General features: G+C 48.2%; 1 protein-coding gene across 3 annotated transcripts in view; it reads right to left on the bottom strand.

Annotated features, from left to right (window-relative positions):
- The window catches only part of DSCAML1 (DS cell adhesion molecule like 1), a 321,095-nt gene that overhangs the window by 42,226 nt on the left and 259,766 nt on the right, over window positions 1-19,103 (bottom strand). For all 3 annotated transcript variants that reach the window (XM_036992686.2, XM_036992688.2, XM_036992689.2), the window contains exons 12-14: window positions 13,704-13,903; window positions 13,138-13,234; window positions 12,409-12,537 (exon numbers count right to left, since the gene is read on the bottom strand). In XM_036992686.2, coding sequence (XP_036848581.2) covers window positions 12,409-12,537; window positions 13,138-13,234; window positions 13,704-13,903 — 426 coding nt within the window. The remainder of the gene's footprint in view (window positions 1-12,408; window positions 12,538-13,137; window positions 13,235-13,703; window positions 13,904-19,103) is intronic.

Raw genomic sequence — 19,103 nt, 5'->3', positions numbered from 1 at the left:
TAATGTCATCACAGCACAATGCACCTCCTTGAAATCCTCTTTTCACTTCAAATTTCCTTGTTCTTTGTATGAGCTAACATCAGAAATTTTAAGTCTACATAGCTCAATTCCTCAATGGTAGACTAGTTCAATGTATCTATTTACTTCATAGAATTCTTTAAAAAAACTGATGCATAATTGACATATAACATTATATTAGTTTCAGGTGTATAACATAATGATTCAATATTTGTACACATTGTGAATTGATTGCCATGCTAAGTCTAGCTACCATCCTTCACCATAGAAAGTTACAATTTTTTTTCTTGTGATGAGAACACTCAAGATCTATTTCTTAGCAATTTTCAAATATGCAATATGATGTTATTGTCTATGGTCACCATGTTGTACATTACATACCCATGACTTATTTTATAACGGGAAGTTTGTACCTCTTGACCTCCTTCACCCATTTTGCACCCCCTCACAGCAACCACCAAACTATTCTCTGTATCTATGAGTTTTGTTTTGTTCTGTTTTTCTTTTTCATTTGTCTTTTTAGATTCCACATATAAATGAGATCATATAGTATTTGTCTTTGTCTGACTTACTTCAGTTAGCATAATACCCTCAAGTCCATCCATGTTGTCACAAATGGTAACATTTCATTCTTTTTTATGGCTGAGTAGTGTTCCTGTGTGTGCATGTGTGTGTGTGTGTATCTCACACATCTTCTTAACCCATTTATCCACTGATGGACACTTAAGTTGTATCCATATCTTGGTTGTTGTAAATAATACTACAGTGAACATGGGAGTCCAAATATCTTTTCAAATTGATCTTTTCATTTTCTTTAGATAGATACCCACAAGTGGAATTGATGGATCATATCATACTTCTATTTTTAAGTGTTTGAGGACTCTCCACAGTGTTTTCCATAGTGGTTGTACCAATTCACATTCCCACCAAGAGTGCACAAAGGTTCCCTTTTCTCCAAATCCTTGCCAACATTTTCTTGTGTTTTTGACAATAACCATTCTAACAGGCGTGAGGTGTTATTTCACTGTGGTTTCGATTTGCATTTCGCTGATGATTAGTGATGTTGAGGATTTTTTCATGTACCTGTTGGCCATCTGTATATATTCTTTCATGTATTCAGATCCTCTGCCCATTTTTTAGTCAGATTTTTTTTTGTTATTGACTTGTATGCATTCTTTGTATGTTTTGGATATTAACTGCTTATCAGATATATGATTTGCAAATATCTTCTCCCATTCCTTAGGTTGTCTTTTCATTTTATTGATGGTGTCCTTCACTGCGCAGAAGCCTTTTAGATTGATGTCATCCTACTTGTTTATTTTTGCTTTTGTTGCCTTTGAGTTTGGAGTCAGATCCAAAAAAATCATTGCCAAGACTGATGTCAAGGAGTTTAACACCTTTGCTTTCTTCTAGGGGTGTTATAGTTTTGAGTTTTACATTTAAGTCTTTAGTCCATTTTGAGTTAATTTTTGTGCACGGTTAGTATAGTAGTCTACTTTCATTATTTTGCATGTGGCTGCCCAGTTTCCTCAACACTTTTTATTGAAAAGATCATCCTTTCCCCTGTGTATATTCTTGGCTACTTTGTCGTAAATAAATTGACTACATATGTGTGGGCTTATTCTGGGATTCTCTCTTTTGTTCCACTGATCTAGGTCTCTGTTTTTATACCAATACCATACTGTTTTGATTACTATGGCTTTGTAATATAGTTTGACATCAGAGAGAGTGGCGCTTCCAGCTTTGTTCTTCTTTCTCAAGATTGCTTTGGCTATACAGGGTCTCCATACAAATTTTAGGAGTGTTTGTTCTATTTCTGTGATTTGGAATTTTCATAGGGATTGCATTCAATCTGTAGATTGCTTTGGGTGGTATGGACATTTTCACAATATTCTTCCAATCTATGAGGATGGAATAACTTTCCATTTATTTGTCTTCTTCAATTTTTCTCATCAGTATCTTACAGTTTTTAGTGTATAGGCCTTGTACCTCCTTGGTTAAATTTATTTCTAGGTATTTTATTCTTTTTGATGCAATTATAGATAGGACTGTCTTAATTTCTCTTTTGGATAGTTCATTATTAGTATATAGAAACACAACAGATTTTTGTACATTTATTTTATACCCTAAAACTTCACTAAGTTTATTAGTTCTAACAGGTTTTTTTGGTGTAGTTTTTCTGTTTTTCTGTATATAATATCGCATCATCCACAAACAGTGACCGTCTTACTTCTTCCTTTCCAATTTGCATGTCTTTTCTTTCTTTCTCCCGCTTAATTGCTCTGGCTAGGACTTCCAATACCATGTTGTATAAAAGTGGTGAGAGTTGCCACCCTTGTTTCATTCCTAAACTTAGAGGAAAAGCTTTTAGCTTTTCACCATTGAGTATGATGCTAATTGTGGGCTTGTCATACATGGTCTTTATTATGTTGAGTTATGTTCCTTCTATATCTACTTTGTTGAGAGTTTTTATCATAAATGGATATTAAGTTTTGTCAAATGCTTTTTCTACATCTATCAAGATGACCATATGATTTTTATCCTTAATTTTTTAAAAGTGTTGTATCACATTGATCGATTTGTCGTTGTTGAACTATTCTTGCGTCTCAAGAATAAATTCCACTTGATCATGGTGTATGGTCCTTTTAATATATTGTTGAATTTCATTTGCTAATATTTTGTTGAGGACTTCTGTATCCATGTTCATCAGTGGAATTGGCTTGTAATTTTCTTTTCTTGTGGTATCCTTGTCTTGTTTTGGTATCAGAATAATGTTGGCCTCATAAAATGAGTTGAAAGCATTCCTTTCTCTTAAAGTTTTTGGAAGAGTTTGAGAAGGAGAGGTTAAATCTTTGAATATTTGGAAGAGTCCACCAGTGAAGCCATCTGGCCCTGGAATTTTGTTTTTTTGGGAGGTTTTTGATCATTGATTCAATCTTCTTATTAGTAATCAGTCTATTAATATTTTATATTTTTCATGATTCAATCTTGGAAGATTATATGTTCCTAGGAATTTATCCATTTCTTGTGGGTTGTCCAATTTGTTGGCATATAATTGTTCAAAGTAGTCTCTTATGTTCCTTTGTATTTCTTTGTGATCAGTTGTAACTTCTTTCATTTCTGATTGTAGTTTTTGAGCCCTCTCTTTTTTTTCTTAGTGAGTCTAGCTAAAGTTAGTCAATTTTGTTTATCTTTTCAAAGAATCAGATTTTAGTTTCATTGATCTTTTCTATTGTCTTTTGAATCTATATTTCATTTATTTTTGCTTCAAATAAATTTATTATTTCCTTCCTTCTACTAACTTGGGGGTCTTGTTTGTTCTTCTTTTTTTCTAGTTTCAGTAGGTGTAAAGTTAGATGGTTTGAGTCTTTTCTTGTTCCTTGAGGAGGCCTGTATTGCTATGAACTTCCCTCTCATAACTGTTTTTGCAGTATTCCAAAGATCTTGGTATGTTGTGTTTCCAGTTTCACTTTCCTGAGATTTTTTCATTTCTCCTTTGATTTATTTGTTGACCCAATGGCTGTTCAGTAGCACGTTGTTTAATGTCTACATATTGGTTATTTTTCCTTTTTTTCATCTTGTAATTGGTTTCTAATTTCATACCATTATGATTGGAAAAGATGCTTGATATGATTTCAATCTTCTTAATTTAATTGAGACTTGTTCTGTGGCCTAACATATGATCTATCCTGGAGAATGTTCCACGTGCATTTGAGAGGAATGTATCTTCTGATGCTTTTGGGTGGAATGTTCTGTATGTATCTAGTAAGTCCATCTAGTGTAATGTGTCATTTAAGGCTAATGTTTCCTTATTGGTTTCCTTTTAGATGATCTACCCATTGATGTAAGTGCAGTCTTAAGGTTTACTTTTATTGAATTGCTGTCAATCTCTCCATTTAGGGTTGTGGGTGCATAAATATTTACAAATATTGTATCTTCTTGTTATATTAACCCCTTTATCATTATGTAATGCTCATCCTTGTCTTTTATTAGAGTCTTTGTTTTAAGGCCTATTTTTTTCTGACATAAGTGTAGCTGCCCCAGCTTTCTTTTGGTTTCTATTTGCATGAAAAATATTTTTCTGTCCCTTCATTTTTGGTCTGTGTGTGTTCTTACATCTGAAGTATCTTGTAAGCAGCATATGGATGGGCCTTATTTTTCATGCAGTCACCCCATATGTCTTTTGATTGGCTAATTTAGTCATTTACATGTAAAGTACAAGCATACCTTATTTTATTGTGCTTCACTTATTGTGCTTCACAAATACTGTATTTTTTACAAAGTGAAGGTTTGTGGTAACCCCGCATTGAGCAAGTCTATCAGCTTCATTTTTCCAACAGCATTTGGTCAATGTGCACCTGTCACCTTTTGATAATTCTTGAAACATTTCAAAAAATGTTTAATCATTATTATATTTATTATGGTGGTCTGTTATCAGTGGTCTTTGATGTTACTTCTGTGATTGTTTTGTGGCACCAGGAGCCATGCCCATGTAAGACATCAAATTTAACTGATAAATGCTGTGTATGTTTTGACTGTACCACTGGCTGGCTGTTCCCCATCTCTCTCCTTCTCCTTGGGCCTCTATTCACTGAGACACAACAACATCAAAACTAGACCAACTAATAACCTGACAATGGCCTCTAAGTGTTCAAGTGAGAGGAGGAGTTACACATCTCTCACTTTAAATCCAAAGCTGGAAATGTTGAAGCTTCATGAGGATGGCGTGTCGGAGGCGAAGGTGGGCTGAAAGCTACACCTGTTGCACAAACAGCTAAGTTGTGGATGCCAAGGAAAAGTTGTCGGAGGAAATTAAAAGTGCTGCTCCAGTGAGCATACGAATGATAAGAAAGCAAAACAGCCTAATTGCTGATATGGAGAAAGTTTTAGTGGTCTGGAGAGAAGATCAAACCAGCCAGAACATTCCCTTAAGCCAAAGACTAATCCATAGCAAGGCCCTAACTTCAATTTTATGAAGGCTGAGAGAGGTGAGGAAGCGAAAAAAGAAGTCTGAAGCTAGCAGAGTCTGGTTCATGAGATTTAAGGAAAGAGCCATCTCTGTAACAGCAAAGTGAAAGGTAAGTAGCAAGTACGGATACAGACACTGCAGTAAATTATCCAGAAGAATCAGCTAAGACCATCGACGAAGGTGCTTACACAGAACAGATTTTCAGCCCTCTATTGGAATAAGATGCCACCTAGGACTTTCATAGCTACAGAGGAAAAGTCAATGCCTGGCTTCAAAGCTTCAAAGGGTAAGCTGACTGTTTTTTTAGGGGCTAATGCAGCTGGTAACTTTAAGTTTAAGCCAGTGCTTATTTACCATTCTGAAAATCCTAAGGCCCTTAAAATGTATGATAAATCTACTCTGCTTGTGCTCTCTAAACGAAACAGCAAAGCTTAGATGACAGCACATCTGTTTAAAATGTGATCTGCTGAATTTTCTCAACCCATTGTTGAGACCTACTGCTCAGAAAAAAAGATTCCTTTCAAAATATTACCGGTCCTTGACAAAGCACCTGGTCACCTAGGAGCTCTAATGGACATATAGAGTGAGATTAATGTTGTTTTTATGCCTGCTAATACAACATGCATTCTGCAGCCCATGGATCAAGGAGTCATTTTGACTTTCAAGTCTTTTTATTTAAGAAATACATTTTATAAGGTTACAGATGCTATAAATAGTGATTCCTCTGAGGGATCTGGGAACAGTAAATTGAAAATCTTCTGTAAAGGAGTCAACATTCCAGATTCCATTAAGAACATTCATGATTCATGGGAAGAGGTCAAAGTAGCGACATGAGCAGGAGTTTGTAGAAGTTGATCGGTCCCTTAAGCTAACTTCACTTTATAAAATTAGTTTTTCTTTCTGCCCTTCTGTTTGACTGAGTCCCACTGCCCTGTCTTCCAGATCACTGATTCTTTGTTCTACTTCGTCTAGTCTGCTGTTGAACCCCTGTAGTGTAATTTTCGGTTCAATTATGGTATTGAATCTTCAGCTCTGTGACTTCTGTTTGGTACCTTCTTACATTTTCTCTTTGTTGAAGATCTCACTGTGTTCATCCATTCTTCTCTCAAGTTCAGTGGGCATCTTTATGACCATTATTTTGTACTATTTATTAGGTAAACTACTTATCTTCATTTCATTAAGGTTTTTTCCTGGGATTTTATTTTGTTCTTCATTTAGAACATACTCTTCTCTTTCCCAGTTTTGCTTGACTTTCTGTGTTTATTTCTATGTATTAGGTGAAACAGCTATCTCTCCCCATCTTTAAGGAGTGTGGCCTTGTGTATAAGATGAACCTTATTGTTGAACTTGCCCTAGCTCTTGGTCATCAAACCTTTGTGATTGTCTAAGCAGCCTGATTTACTTAGTAGGTCCCAGTTTTTGAGGGTATGCCATGACCTGTAGTGTTTCAGAGGAAGGGATCTCTGTCAGCACCCAGTTTTGGGCTGATAAGAAGCCAGACCCTCAGGCAGTGTTTAAAGTATGCACATATACACAGTGTTGTGGGACCACAACGGTGAACCCTGCTGGCCTCCAGACCAGGCTTTCTGGAGGTTCCCCCTGGTGACAGCTGCAAAAATCAGGGCTCCAGACAAGTGTATGGGCTCCTTTCTGGGAGGTACTGGTGGACTGTAGTGAAGCCAAGGGAGAGCACAAAGGTGGCATCCCCTGGCCTACATGTCCTGAAAGGAAGTCCACAGCCTTTAGGTATGTGGTGAATCTGAAGCCTGCCCGTGGAGTCTGAAGTTCCAGGGCAAGTAAATAGGCCTTTTTCACAGGAAGACTGGGGTGTGTTTCAGTCTGCTGTCTGTGCAGCGTCCTGGAGGTGGTGCCCTGTCAAGAACTATTTCTCTGATTATTTCAGAGCCATGGCATCAAGAAACACAAGGCTTCCTGGCCACCAGAGCAAGGTGCCCAGGGAGGAGGGGGTATCCCTGTGTGGCCTGCACATGCCCACCCGCTTTAATGGGGCTGTAGGAGAGTGTGGGGCAGGGTGCACCTACTGGTTTTAGCAGGAAAGAGGTGCTAATATTCACCAAGCATCTGTGATGTCACGTTGTCATACTACACAATGTAAACATTCACTATTCAATTCTCATGCCCTCTTCTGACATCAGCGCCCTGTCTCCACGGTACAGGTGACCCCACATCACCAACTCCAATTTCTCACTTGGGTCTCAGGCATGTTCAACACTTGGACCTCCCCTTCTTCTTGAAATACTCTTTGTTTAGCTTTCCTGGTAAAACACTCTCTGGTAAACACCTTCCTCATCTCTTTGGCCATTTCTTCCCTGTCTGCTTTGGAGGGTGCATCTTCTCTGCCCTCCCATGAATGGTCAGAGTTCTCCAAGGCTCCATTCTAGGTTCTCCTTTTCTCACTCCACACACTTTCCCCACCCATGGCGTCAACTGCCGTCTATACACAAGTAACTCACAGATCTGTATCCAGTCTGGATCTCTCCTTTGAACTCCGGACCCCTATAGCCAAGTGTTTACTTGACGTCTCCTCTCGGGTCTTTCAAAGGCAGCTCACACTCAATGTGGGCAAGGTGGAAGTCTTGTCTACACACTCGGCACACCCATCACCTCCTGGGTTCCCTGTCTCAGGAAATGGCACCACCATTCAACATACTGTGCCAGAAACATAGCTATTATTCTTAATTCTTCCCTCTCTTTCCCTCCCTAACAAGTCCTGTAGCTTCTGTGTCCCATGTATCTCCTGAATCATTCCACTTCTCTCCCATCTCCATCCCTACCCCAGCCAAGCCACTGTCATCTCTCACGTGGACCAGGGAAATACATCTTAACACAAGCTTCCCAGAATCCACTGTGTGCCTCTTTCCATCTGTTCTCCACACTGCTGCTGTCATTCATTCCACAAATATGACTGAGTGCTTCTGACGGTGGCCAAGCGCTCCATCTTGGCATTGAGAGTGGTCTGCCCGAACACCAGTCTGATACTGCCATCCTCTCGCATAAAAGTTTCCAATAGTTTTTCCTCGCTCTTAGGAGAAGGACATTTCTGCACATGACCCAGGCCGTGCAACATGTAGCTCGTGCACACCTGTCCAGCTTCATCTTTCCACACACTTCTCCTCTGAACTCCTGCAGCTCTGAGAGTTCTCTTCATTGCACAGCGTCTCTTCTGAGGATTCACTGTTTGAGTGGCAACTGCCCCAGGAGGTGCTAAGCTCCCTAAAAGCAAGAGCCATGTCTAAACCTTTGCTCATCTCCCCCACTTGGCCTGTATCAGGCACTTAAAACCTGCTTTCAGATCAGAGCCACTTTTTGATCCTTTACCTTGGACTTTGAGTTCCTCTGTATTTTGTAGTCATACTAGAGACCCTTTGCCCTTCCCTTCTTTGCCTCACTTGGCTGCCAATCAAAGGAAGGTTGTGGGGGTCGGGGGGCATGTTCCAGACAGTGGCCCTCCTTTTTTCTGCTCTTGCCAGTCATTTGCAGGTAGATTGGACCTTGTGTTAACAAATCGCCTTTGATGTTGGCACAAAACAAATCTCTCCCCACAGCCCTTGCAAGCGAATGCTCCGGAGTCAAGTCTGGAAGCCTTGAGCTGCTTTTCCAAACTTGATTGCTGCCATCTTTCTGACCCTGAATAGCTGCACTGAGGAGCCCAATTTTCCTCCCTCAGAGCACAGAGCTGGCTTTGGAGAATATTGTCTCTTTTAATATTCCCTTTCATATGTGCCTGGCTTACCCAGATTAACATATTTCATTAAGGGCTCTCTCTTCCTTTCTTCATCAAAGGGTTTCTGATGCAAAATATTCTTCTTGAAAAATAAAGAAGCGGCTGGGGAGATGTTAGTGCCTCCCACCTACTCTGTGGGCCGCTCGCTGGCGGGGGGACCTGGAGCTTTTGGTTGTTCAGGAGGCACAGTCACCGTGGAGGGGGAAGCAGCTTGGACAAAAGCCACATCTGGAGCGTTTGGCTGTCTGTGCTTGGGAAACAAACGCCTTCTGCTTCTCTGGTTTCCTCCTCACATCATAGCTCTGAGCCCCACGGCAGCCTCTCCGCAGGACTGAGAAGAGGCTCCCGGGTCGCAAGGAGCACCCCCAACACCCCAGCCCCAGCTCCTCTCGCAGCTGCACTCCAGCTCACACAGAATGACCCGCCACACCAGGCTGGCTCTCCCCATGGTGGGCTTGCACCACGGGGCTGCCTTCTGGGTTTGGGGGGGCCATCCTCAAAGAACACACCTCTGCTCCTTGCTTGGGGAACAGGGGCGAAATGTGGTGTCTGCATTCAATCTGCACAGCACCATCTGATAGATTTGTGTGGATGGTGCTATTTATCATTCAGCGTTCATGTATTATTACTCTGCTGCCTGGGGCCAGGAGAAGTCAGCATGCGCGGGATAGCTTAGAAAGGGCAGACTTGGTAATTTCCCTTCGAAAATTAGCACAATGAGCAACATGGCAGAAAACCTGGAAAAGCACAGTATGCAGAGATGGGGGTTGGGGGGCTGACAGCCTGGGCCCAGGATGGGTGTGGTCCGAGGCGGGAGGAAGAGGAGAAGGGAGAAGGTGGCACAGGATGGAGATGCACAGCGGGTCAGGGTGTGCCAGGCTCTGTGCTGGGCACTTGCACAGAAGTCATCACAATCCCCTAAGCCTTACCATCCCCCAGAGAATCACATGTTACTGTTCCCATTTGATAAAGGGAGGGCGAAGGACATTCAGTTGCTTGCTTAAGATCACCAGCTCTGATACTTGGTTAACCCAAGTCTTCTGCTTTGAGAGTTATTCTTGTTCCACTGTTTCATGTGCAGGAAAATCTACTTACACACACACACACACACACACACACACACACACACACACACGCCCACACCCGCCTCCTTCCTTTGAGTCACCCGTCTGTTCCCTAGGATACCTTTTTGAGTTTTCACGTAACACAGTCTGGGGTTATGTGACTGGACAGTGCTCCGTAATGGTTCTGAAGCTGCGTGCGTGCGTGCGTGTGTACTGCATGTTCTCCATCGGTATTGTAAGCTCCAAGGGCAATACTCTGTCTCCTATTTCTTTTTCTTTCCCTACCACATGGCTGGTACATGATTCTACAAAAATATTATTGGCGCTCAGTACATGTTGCTGACGGACAAACACATATATTCCAGCCTGCAAGTCCCACAGGGCTATACATCGCCACCGAGGTATTTAAGTTAGAAGGGGGAGAGAAAGTTACACTTATTAAAGGTTTACTATAGCCCTGTGACAGGTGCTTTCTCTTCAGTCCTCAAAACAGTCCCATGAGGTAGGCTTATTGCTCCCACCTTATGGGCGAGCTGTGCTCCCAACCCCTGCTCAACTCCAGCAACAACTCAGTGAGATTCTGAAGGAACTCCTTTCCCTCAGTGCCAACAGGGAGAGGGCCAGCCGGTTTCTCCACGCTATTGTTCCTGATGGGTATTTTTTACAGGTGCCAAGCCCTTGTTGAAGGGAGAGTCTCAGGCTGGTTTTCATTATGCTGCCTCCACCCTCACAGGCATCCTGGTACCCCAGCTCCTGGGAAGGGCATGGCAGCGCCACTCCCTCAGGGGAGCTGGGGCGGGTCCAGGGGTGACGGAAGGATTTCCACACACGGGCAAGTGGTTGGTGGCTAGGGAGCAGACCACCCACAGCACGGCGGGGGGCAGGGAGGCGGTCCCAAGGAGCGGCGGGGAGGGGCGTGAATCACAGCCCCCACCCCAGCGGGAGCGGAGCCCTGCCAACCTTGTCAGCCTGGCAGGGAGACAGAGCACACACATCTCTTCCTGTCGGGCTCCTGGGCAGCCCGTGCCCAGCCTCAGGAAGTCCTAAGATGTGAGATGGACACAGTCAGCCTCCTCCCCTCTCTGTGCCCTGTCTCTGCACCTCTCCCCAGCTGTGGGCCGTGCAGCCTCCTCGCTCACTTCCTGGACGCCCATCCTTCCCACGGACGCCAGATGCATGTAGCCCAAGGTGCCATGTAGCCCAAATCTCTCCCTGGGAGCTCAGCGGCTCTCGGTGACCTGCCCCAACTAAGGAGAATGCTCAGCCCAGAGGCCACCTCCCAACCTGGCCCTGGAGCATGTTTTCATCCTCGGGCCCAGGAGCTATGTCTGTGACCCCTCTGAGCCGTGCACCCCGTGGGGGGCACTGTGCCTTGCTCGGGCTCTGCACTTCTGTTTTCCCTGGCTAGAGGCTCTTACCTTTCAGGCCTCAGGCCCCTGCTCAGTGCTGCGTCTACAGGGACCAGGGCAATGCTTCCCAGTGCCCCTGTGGGAGGCAGCGCCCCTCTGTGGCCCTCTTCCTGCGCTCAGGGTGAACTCCTGGCGGGCTGGTGGAACCTGCCCTTTCTCCTCAGCTCCAAGGTAAGCTCCTGAGGGTAGGGGCCTTCCTGCGTCTCCCTCCTCACCCAGCTACTATTTACTGCATGGTGGGTGGTGTGGCAGGTGCTGGGGAAGGCGGGGCTTGGTCAGTCTCAAGGAGAGGCTGGTCAGCCAGCCAAAGACTGAGTGCTGTGCTAAGGAACAGAGGAAGGATCTGGAAGTGAGGAAACAAACGTGGGATCTACCCTAAGACCTGAAAAGTGACAGGGTGGCAGGGGATGGTGGTCTGGGGAGGGTTGAATTCTCCAGATTTTTTTGGTGTTTTATTTTAAAATTATTTTGCAAAGCTTATATAGGTTTATGGTACTGAATTCAAAAGGAACAAAAGACCCCAGAATGGGAAGCATGTCTTCCTCTTTCTCCTGCGCTGGACTTAACCAAGCACCTCTCAGGGGCAAGCCTGTCACCCATACTTCATGTTCTTTCAGGACAGTCACAGAGTCACACAAACAGGAATGCGTGTTCCCCAGGCCTTGTGCCCCCTCTGAGGCCCCTCTTTGCCATTCCTGCCACCTGGCCATGGGTCTCGCATTTCCCCAGAGACCCTGGGGGGCCCATTGTTCACTCTGTCCCATGGGGATTCCCATCCCCCAAGAACTGTTCTTGGCAAGGGCAGCTCTCTGACCCCCAAACACCCCCATCATCCCAAACTGTGAGTGTCCAGATGACCCAGCCAAGCCTGTGACGTCTCTGGCCACACAGACGCAGGCTGTTGCCCAGGGCTCAGGACCTTTAAGTGGCTTTAAGTCAGACCACCTTGCTGACCTTGGCTCAGGGACAGTCCTGGGAAGAAGGGGCTGACACTCCCTCCCCATCAGCTGGGGGTGCCTTGGTCTGCCCTGAGTCCCTAGCCCAGCCCTGTCCCTCCCTTTGGAAGCCACAGGGGCTGTGCACTGGAGGGCACTGGCGTGTCTGCCTCAGGTGGGCAGCCCTGAGGCCCAGGGGCTGTCCCAGCAGAGGGGCATAGGCAGGGTCTGTGGCACCAGGGGCCGCAGCAGCCAGGCCCTCGCCTACCTGACTTGTTCTTGTATTCGATGTCGAAGCCCGTGATGATGCTGTTCCCATCGAAGCGCTGGGTCCAGCGCAGGTTCATGCTCCGGGCCTTCACCTCCCGGATCTCCAGCTCTGGGGGGTCGGGGGGCTCTGGGGAGCAGTAGAGGAGGGGGCAGAAGTGAGGACGGATGGCAGCTGGGAGCCTGGCCTGCACTTACCCCCAGCGAGGACCAGGGCTCTGCTGTGCCCCTGGGGGTTGGCATCACCTCTGGTCTACCAAGGGCCCTGGCACGCTGGGGTGCAGGCACGCAGGGACCGGGGAGGTCCAGCAACAGCTCGGAGGCAGAGGGGCATCAAGCTCCGTCTCCAGCAAAGGCTGCTAGGAAAGGGCAGGTCCTCCTGCAGGGATCCCACAGAGCTGACAGCCTGTTTGCCCCCCATGCAAAGCTCCCAACTTCCTGACTCTCTCTTCCCACACTTCCTCTGGGGTCTGGGCCCACGGACACAGACAGGCCCGCTCCTGGGAGCAGCAGGGTGCTGTCCAGGGACCAGGCTGTTGCGAACCGGGCTGGGGAAGCATGCCTGGAAGGGCCCTCTGGTCCCACTCCCGGCAGGAGGGAGGGTGGAGGGACGCTTTCCCCCAGAGTCCATGTCCTGGCATCACCTGCCATCCCTGCTCTTGAGGTGGGGCCAGCCGCAGGCCCCGGGGGCCCTGGGGAAGGGGCGGGCATGGGGGGCAGGTGGCAGTACCTTGCACAGTGAGTTGGATCAAGCCCCGGTCCTCCCCATACGAGTTGATGGCGTGGCAGCTGAAGAACACAGAGTCCCCACGGTCAGCGGGCTTGAGCTGGGAGGGGCCAGCAGGGGCAGGAGGGAGGAAACGGGGAGAGTCTTTTAGAGCTGGTCGGCTGAGGGGGACCCACTTGAGTGGGGATTAGCAAGGCCATCTTCTTCTGGGAGGGGGACCCCAGGGGGCTTGTCAAGGGCTCTTCATCCCAGGAAGCTCCACGGACGGAGGTGGGCAAGAGTCCGTGCAGGGGGGTCTGAAAGTCTGGGAGGCAGGGAGGAGCTGAGGGTCCCTGGAGAGGGGAGGAGCTCTGAGGGGACCAGGGGGGCGGGCGGGGGGAGCTCAGTGGTCCACACATTTAATGGCTGTGAGTTGTTGGAAAGGATGTAGTGAGGTCCCAGGCAGAGGCTCCTGGATGAAGGAGGAGACAGCAGGAAGGGGGGTGGTACTTTTGGACTCCCCGTTTACCTCCACTGGATGCAGATGTAATAGCTGTGGGCTCCCCAGGGACGGGGGCGTGGGCGCTCACCTTTAGCGTGGAGACAACCTCGTCGCCGCTGTCCTTGGTGGCGATGGTATAGCGCGTGACGCGGTCGGGGTCGATGACCGTGTCCCCCTTCTCCCAGCGAATGATGATCGGCCTCTCGCCCCGCGCTGTGCAGTTCAGCTCCTTGGCGTGGCCCTTGATGGCGATGGTGGTGTTGGGGTGCGAGGTGATCATGGCCGGGACTGGGGATGGCAGGAGGCGCAGTGAGGGGGGATGCCACCCTGGGGGAGGGGCGCGCCCTGGGGAGGCCCTGCCCCTGGCACCCCTCCCTGCCCAGCAGCCACAGGGAGAGGGAGTAATAAAGGTTGAGGGAGGCTATGGGAAACCCCCCTTGCCTGCCCCCTTTCTCCTCCTCCCCACCCATGATTGGGGCAGCCTCTCTCTTCACCAGGGATTCTTATATGCCATGGACCCCCCTTCAGAGTGTTCTAAAATACATAACATACACAGAATTATAAAGGAAACCAGATATATTGAAGTATGGTTATACAAACATTAAAAACCTTCCAAAGCAAACTGTTGATATAGCGGACCGCATATCAATATACATTCTTTATTACTCTATCAAATAAGATCTGGTGCCGGCTCGTATTAGCTGGAGTTTGTCATAGTGCTGAGCATGTGACAGTGTGAATGAACTACGTGATATGAGAACACGTGACTCTCTGTTGGAGACAGTGGCAGGTTCTGCTGTGGCTTGTTGCTTACATTCAAATGGAAGGAAACGCTATACTTGAGCTATAAGTTAGTGGGAAAAAAGATGCGACTTTTTCCCTGACCCAAATTCATGGACTCTTTGAATTGGACCCATGGACTTCCCAGGAAGGTGAGTGGGGAGGTGGTCTCTGGACCCCAGGCCCTCTGGCCCTGCTTCGTGCCTGTCCATGGCTCAGGCTCTCTCCACAGAGGCCAGCTCCTTCCCCCCGCTCCCAAACAGCTGAGAAACTTCTCTGTTTTTCCAAACAAATGGGGCAGAAAACCCCAGGTAACGCTGCCTAAATAAGATCCCTCAAGCCTGCTAACAGTGCCCCCGCCGCCCCCCAACCCACCCCTGTCACCACCGCTGAGCTGAGGAAATTATCACGAAACAATCAAGGCCCTGGCTGGCCATCAGGAGGACCTCCCGCTGTCCTGGCAAGAAGCATTCAGCCTGACCCTCCTGTGGGCCTGAGCACCCTGGCCAGCAGCAGGAGGAGGAGGGGCACAGGGGGCATGGTCTCAGCTGCCAGCGGAACCCTGTCCCCTTCTTCCTCCATCCAATTCAGCAAACACGCACGGAGCCCCTGTGCCATTCCATGGCACCATGCCACGCTTGGGGACACCCGTGATGTGAGCAGAGTCCTTGCCTCCTGCGGGGAGGGCGGATAGACACCTGCACGAGCAACGTGAAAATGAGGAAAATGAGATGAGCATTTCACAGTGGTATTAGGGGAGATTAATTTTGACTGGTGAGTATCTGGAAAGGCACCAACCCACCCAATCAGCAAGATTTATTGAGCACCTACTATGCACCAGCCTAATGCTGGCTTCTGTAGCTAACAGTGAATAGGACAGCTCTGATCTCTGGAGTCTCACTGCAGTGTTGAGAACAGATGACAGAGCTGGCAGGGGCAGTACGACTGGTAAGTACTCGGCTAGGAGAAACACATGCCTGACATGGCGGGACCTTGACAGAGTGAAGCAGAAGGGCCTGGGCAGCAAAAGTGGCGATATGGAGGCGGGGCCCAGAGAGGCCAGTGGTCCGATGTGCCGAAGGACTGTCGTCCTCTCCCTTTCCTCACCGCCTTTCTGGGAAACCTTGTCCCTCACACTACATGTCCCCAGGGGCTCTCATCTCAGGAGGGCCCATTAGCCATCAGAGTACACACATCGGGGTGCGCTGGGCTGACTGCAAGCAGCAGACACTTCCGACCCCACTCACTGGGGAGGACCCCTCCTCACACTGAATTCCACAGAGCACATCCCCGTCACTGGCCTCCTGGCCATTGTGCAAGAGGGTGTCCTGTCTTCTCTGTCCTCACAGCCACCCCCAGCTCCCCTCTGGGGCACGCTGAACCTGCTCCACTTCAGTGGCTATCCATTTCTTTCCCTCCCAGTGTCCTCAAATTTCTCTCCCCTCCATTTTTTAAAGACCTACTCAGACAGTGTTCTTCCCAGCAAACCCTCCCGGGTCATCTGACTTCTACAGACAAAGGAGGTCATGGAGCTGTGATGGAGTGACCAGAGATCCAGTCGGTGGGTGGGATGCTTGGAACAGGAGTGGGGGATGAAGGGCAGTTTCTGGTGCCCCTGAGGTCACACCACATAGCCAGCCACCTCCTCAGCTTTCTGTCATGTGGGACCTGATGCTGGGGGCAGCGCTGGCCCCCTGGCCCCTGCACCTGCGTTTCAGCACAATCCCCGGCCCCAGCTCATCAAATAATGAAGCAGATAAATTTTATAATGCACGGCATTACACCAGGACATACAATAAAACGTGAAAGACAAATAACGAGGTACAAGTTATAATGAAGAAAAAGCCTGCAGTCAGAGACGTCCAAGTATGAATTATTGACTAAGGTTTTACACTCTCAAGGATGTGTAGAAGAATATTTTTCCATCAAAGATTTGCATAATTCACTCATATAAACCTGGATGGAATATAGAGTAAGATTTTTACATCAACAAGTCTTACCGGCCTTGCACTGCAGATGCCTCCATGTTTCTGGAAGATTGGAAGGTGGGTGTGTGGGGGCCAGGCACACAGGCTGTTGCTGCTGTCCCCGCAGGGAGCGGTCAGAGACTGGGGCCAGGACCCCTGTGGGGGACAAGGCCTCGGGCCTTCCTGGGGAAGTGGAGGCCTGTTTCTGGGAGGCTCTGCTGAAGCCACAGAGGAGCTGGGGGATGTCTGTACGGAGGGGGTGTGTGCGTGTGTGTGTGTGTGCGTGCAGGGTGTGGGATATGCATCAAGCCTCAGCCTAGGTCAGAGCTCTGAGGAAGGGGAGGGAAAGGAAGGCGCTCTCTGGTAGGAGGACTTGAAGGCCGCACCAGAGCAGGGACCTTGCAGCACATCCTTGTTTTGCTCTCCAGGCAGGACGGCTCTGGCCTGTCCTGGGCACGCACCCAAGTGAACTATAAAGCCACCCCTCTGCTGGGTGCAGCTGGGTGCCAGGAACCATAGGTTGGTCGGCAGAGCAGGACCTGGCTTCAGACTCCACCTGTCCTGTAGGCTATGCACCTTTGATCAGTGCACGACCTGTGCATCCATACATGCCAGTCCCACCTCAGGGAGACTTCCCAGTCATGTTTGTTCAAAGGGAGGTGTGGGGGCAACCAGAGACCACAGGGCCTCCAGAGATCCTGGAAAGGCCTCAGAGCCCACGTAGTCCTTTAGCCCTGAGTGACAACCATATCTGGGGCCTGGGGTGGGTTCCCTTCACCGTTGTTATGGCAATGTAGCACAAATCGATGCTTCCCTCACAGCCCCCAGCTCAGGCCAGGTTCACGGGAGCCCATTTATGAAGAGCAGGCTGCTTCTGTGACTCCCCATCCAACTTGAAGGGCCAGGGGGCCAGGAGGGAGTAGGTTCTACCTGTGTCTCTGCCGGCTATGTGACTTTTAACACAGCATACTTAACTTCTCTGAGCCTCGGGCTCATCACCTGTGATATGAGGACATGGCTTTCTACTCCCAGGGTTGTCATGTGGGCAAACAGAATCCAAATATATCAAATGTCTGTCACATAGCAGCTGCTCAGGAAACCCGGCCTCAAAGCTCTCATGCCCCCGTCCTGTTCCAAGAAAAGCATCAGATAAATATACACAACCTCACGATGTTACTTGCTAGGCCACTGCACAGAGTTACAGAGCCCTGGAGTTGCAGAGCCCAGATAATGTTCCATATCACAGCCTCTAACCGCATGTGGCTGTCGGGCCCTTAAATGTGGCCAGTGCAGACCAAGATGTGCGTTTGTGTAGTGCACACACCCCGGTCTTCAAAAAACACAGAAAGAAAATAAAAGAATGAAGAATATAGAATTAGTTTTCATATCGATTGCACTTTAGAATTTACATATATTGAGTTAAATAAAATGTACAATTACAATGAATCTCAGCTGTTTGTTCTTACTTTTTTTGTGTGGCAACTATAAGATTTTAAATGACGTATGGGGCCTGCATTTTGTTTTTATGGAATGGCACTGGTGTGGGTCATCTTCACAGACCCTTCCTTTTACAAATGAAGAAACTGAGGCCACATGGGGAAATAATTTGCCCATGGTCACACTGCTAGCAAACAGCAGTGCATCTTAAAAGGGGCTGGATGACAGAGGACGATACTTCACACACAAAGACATAATACTAAGGGTGGAAGGTGAGGTGGCACGGAGAGGGCTATTTCCCAATTCCTTAGGACTTAAAATGACAAGTTCCAGATCCCTCATGAAACATTATGTTTTGTTCTGGGCGCTCAGCTTGATGGAGGACATTAACAAGCCAGAGTGTGACGAGGAAGATGGCAGACTTCAAACCAAGCCATCTGAGGAGCCACTGAGCAGAGGGGACGTGCTCCTCGCAGGGAGCGGGCAGGGTGGTGGTGGTGCAGACAAGGCCCTTTAGCTCTTTGCAGAGGGGGAGGGACAGAGCTCCTACCTGGCTCACAAAGGTATTTTCTAGTAGTTTTTGCTGTTCAGAGAAAGGGCTGCCGTGGGAGGCAGTGAGTGCACTGTACTGGAGGTAGATAACCAGGGACATCACAGAGAGAATGGAAGTTGAGAAAAACATACAAAGGGGTCAGAGGCCTTTGTCTTTGAGCCCCTCGGGGTATCTGGCTCTCTGGAGAGAGGGAAAGATGGCCTGGGAATCCGGCTCACTGTTTTAGGAGGTGATTCTACAATTCAGCCATAGTCTTCTTGAATATAGGGATCCTTAGCTCACTGCCCTTGGCAAGAAGCAGAGAGCGGCCTGGTCCCTTCCGCCTGCCCCCCAGTCTCCCTGCCGGCACCAGAACAGGAACTCCACTGCTGTGCCCCTTCTCGGGTCCTGCCCCCAGCCTCCAAGGGCCAGGTGCCCTCCTGCGCCCACCAACTGGGGGCCTCATCCCCCCTGACTGCTGTACAGATGGGCTAAACAAGGCAGCCCCCTAATGGAGGGGAGTCTGGGGCATCAGGTACCCGCCCTGTCTGCTCTCCTCTTCCCTCCACTTCCCTGGCTTCTTGCTCTGGACCACAAGTTCTCTCTGCTTCACTGAGTCGCAGTGATAAACAAGACTGAATCTTCACGGCAAGGAGACCCCGCTGTGCCCCAGAGGGCTTTCTGGGTTGAAGACAGACCCCAGAATTCCTACAGAGCAGCACAGGCGCACACACCCATGCACGTGTGCACACACACACACAGTGTCAAAGAC

Source organism: Manis javanica, chromosome 6, assembly GCF_040802235.1.
Source record: "Manis javanica isolate MJ-LG chromosome 6, MJ_LKY, whole genome shotgun sequence".
NCBI lineage: Eukaryota > Metazoa > Chordata > Mammalia > Pholidota > Manidae > Manis > Manis javanica.
The sequence above is the reverse complement of the archived record's forward strand: the minus strand, read 5'-3'. Positions and strand labels throughout refer to the sequence as shown.